At 26.4% G+C, this 3,287-nt stretch overlaps 1 protein-coding gene across 1 annotated transcript; it reads left to right on the forward strand.

The window, feature by feature from the left end:
• Positions 1 to 238: 238 nt before the first annotated feature.
• Positions 239 to 3,287, forward strand: PRELSG_0014400 (surface-associated interspersed protein (SURFIN); the record flags this gene model as incomplete). Its single annotated transcript, XM_028677756.1, has 2 exons — positions 239 to 2,272; positions 2,393 to 3,287. Coding segments are annotated over 2 exons (2,929 nt in total), but the record flags the coding sequence as incomplete, so codon positions are not given.

Consider the following 3,287-nt stretch of genomic DNA (forward strand, 5'->3'; position numbering starts at 1 on the left):
AAGATAAATAAAGAATTATGTTAATATATTAAAAAAAATTATTTTAAAAATAATATAAATTTTATGTTAAATTACTTGTGTAATTTATGAATAGTTAATGATTATTTGTAAAAATTAATTTTATAGTGAATAAAACAAATAAACATTTCTCTACATAGTCTTTATTTATTTGATTACTTAATATTTGCTAAAAATCACTGATTAGTAAATTGGTAAATCAAAAATATAATTAGAAAGAATGCAAGAAGAAGGAGAAAAAATAGGAGTAAAAGGGAAAAAAAGATTTAGAAGAAGTCAGGATGTCAAGGAAAAATGGATGAATGATTTTAATAGTGAAAGGGATAAACTTCTGGAAGAATTAAAACAAAATGATAATGATAATAATTGTAAAAAATTTCTTGAATTTCTTGATTGTCGTAGAGAATATCTAATGGTTTCAAGTCCTAATAATCCATTTGGAAGTAATTCTACGTCTATTGGGGATCAAATAAAACTAAATGAAATTCAAAAATTATCAAATATTACCAATTGCTATGATTCTTATAAAAACAATGGGACTAATGCAATATTGAAATGGGAACAAAAATTTCAACAAGGAAAACGTAAAGAAATGAGTAAATTTTCTAGAAGAAATCCAAAATGTGAAAGTTTATATTTATGGTTTATTAGTAGGAAAATAGATTTTTATAATATTGTTAAAAGTATGCCTTTAAATTATACGCAGTTTTGGGATTATATGAAAGATGAAAAGCTATACGAAGGAGGTGGTCAAATAAGTGATAAAATTAAAAGATGTGTTACTTCTCATTTTAATACTACAGAATATAATAATATAGGTAATTGGATGTATACATTTGGCTCTGAAAGGGAAATTCATAATATAAAACTTAAGAGAGGCTTAATTAATATTACAGAATATGATAATTGGTTGAATGAAAAGGAAAAGAATTTTACTAATTCACAAACATGGAATGTAACAGATCTTAAACCCTTTACTGATCATTGGAAAAGTTTGAGAAATGAAACAGAAGAATATAGAAATAATATTATTTCCAATCATAATTGTTCACTAATAAACGATTTAAATAATGATGTAATTACAACCCATAATCCTTTATTTACAACAACAAATGTATCCCATATCATGAATGGTAGCACTGTATCTATTGTAAATGATACTACTGAATCTACTACATATACATCTGTTATATCTATACCTTTAACTAATACAACTATTTCTTTTCCAACTACTCCATCTAAAGGTATTTCATCTACAAGAATTTCATATAGCCTCCCTTTTAATCTATCTGTTCAAACACAAAATACTTCACATACAAATTCTTCACAGCATAAAAATAGCGCATCCACTAGTTCATCATACGTTCCAACCAAACTTAATGCATTAACTTCAACTGCTTCTCCCACTCCATCCGCTCTTACTTTAACTCCTACTACTACAGGCAAAACTAATGCAAGCACTACAATTCCTTCAAATACATTTACTTCGGGGTCTGTGACTATTGTAGGTAATTCATCAATTACACCAATCACAGGTACCCCATTCACTTCGAGTGGTGCAACTATTACAAGTGTTCAATCTTCAAATACTATGGATTATGTAGGCAATTTATCTATATCAACAAATATTGATAATTTAACTACCCAAAATAATATGCATACTTTATCTATTTCAGTTACCCCAACTACTGTAGGAAATTTGTCAAGTACAAACACTTCGTTTCCTTCTTCTACAATTAAAACTACTAAAAGTACGTTAACTTTTACAGATTCTCCATCTACCTTAAATAATACAGATACTACAAATAATTCATCTACTTCAACTGCATCCGTTTTTACAACTAATACAAATAATTCATCATTCCAATATACTACAGCTTCTATTGGTAATTCATCCAGTCCATCCCCTTCATCAGCAGCTACTTTAACTACATCATTTTCTCTAAAAATAAATTCTTCACATAGACCTAAAAATAATAGCAATAATACATTAATTTCCCCAGTGAATTTCAGTAGTACTGGGTCAATTAACTCTTTTTTTGTACAATCTGGAACTACAAATCAAAATACATCTCAGTTTAATGTAAGTGATATAATGAATACTACTTCAACTACATCTATTCCAAATGTTCCTATAATAATACCTTCACACAATGTAGTTCATGATAAAAATCCAGGAAATATATTAATTTTTCTTGGTATTCCATTCGGTACTATAATTTTTGGAATATATTTTTTTCTCCTCCTATATAAAGTAAAAGAAAATTAACTTATAAAATTGTTAATAAGTCTATATTTATTTAAATTGTTTGCTTAAACTAAATCCTTATTTTTAAAGAAAAATTTAATAATTAATTTTTAATACATGTTGCAGTGTACCCCCATTGGATCTTGGATTGGTAAACGTAAGTCAAAGAAAAAAAAAAAAATAAAAAAAATAGGGTCAAAAGATGCATCAACTTCTATGTATCCTAAAAAGAAATCAGTAAAAAAAATGAAGCATTTAGTACCATCTTACGGGATGCAACTTCCATCATGTGAAATCACTTTTGAAAATGAAAAGAATGTTGAAAAAAAGAAAAAATATAAAGAAATAGAATTGGAAGAAGTAAGAAATGAATTTATAGTACAAGCCGAAGAAGAAAAAATAGAAGAAAAAGAAAATGAAGAAGAATATATAAAAGATAAAGAAAAAAAAAAAGTAGATGTGAAACTGAAAGAGTTGGGATATTTAAATGAAGAAATGATATATCATAAAGATAGCAATATGAAAGATAAAATACCAATAAATAGAGAAATGCATAAAAAGAAGATATTTATAGAAATATATATGGCAGTATTGGATGAATGTCAAAGAGAGGAGTGGGAATTATATAAAGAAGATTTTCTAAAAATATGTTTAGAAGAATGGAAAAATGATAATACATTATATGAAGATATAATATTAGAAGAGAATAAAGTTAAAAATACAGAGCAAGGAATCAGTAGTATTTCATTTGAGGGACAAAAATTTCTCTGGAATAAATATATGAAAAACAATAAAAAAATGTTGGAAAAATGGAAAAGGGATAAATGGTTTAAAAATTTGAAGAAGGAATGGGAAAAGGAACAGAGAGATTGTAGACAAATAGCAAATAGATTAGAATTGATGAAAATGGAAGAAGGAAAAAACACTATGGTAGAAAAGCAAAAAATAATATGGAAACATTGGTTAATAAAGCAAAGAAAATGGTTCATGGAATGCGAAAAAGAGAAATGGTTTAATGAAT

Source organism: Plasmodium relictum (genome assembly GCF_900005765.1).
Source record: "Plasmodium relictum strain SGS1 genome assembly, contig: PRELSG_00_v1_140, whole genome shotgun sequence".
Taxonomy (NCBI): Eukaryota; Apicomplexa; class Aconoidasida; order Haemosporida; family Plasmodiidae; genus Plasmodium; species Plasmodium relictum.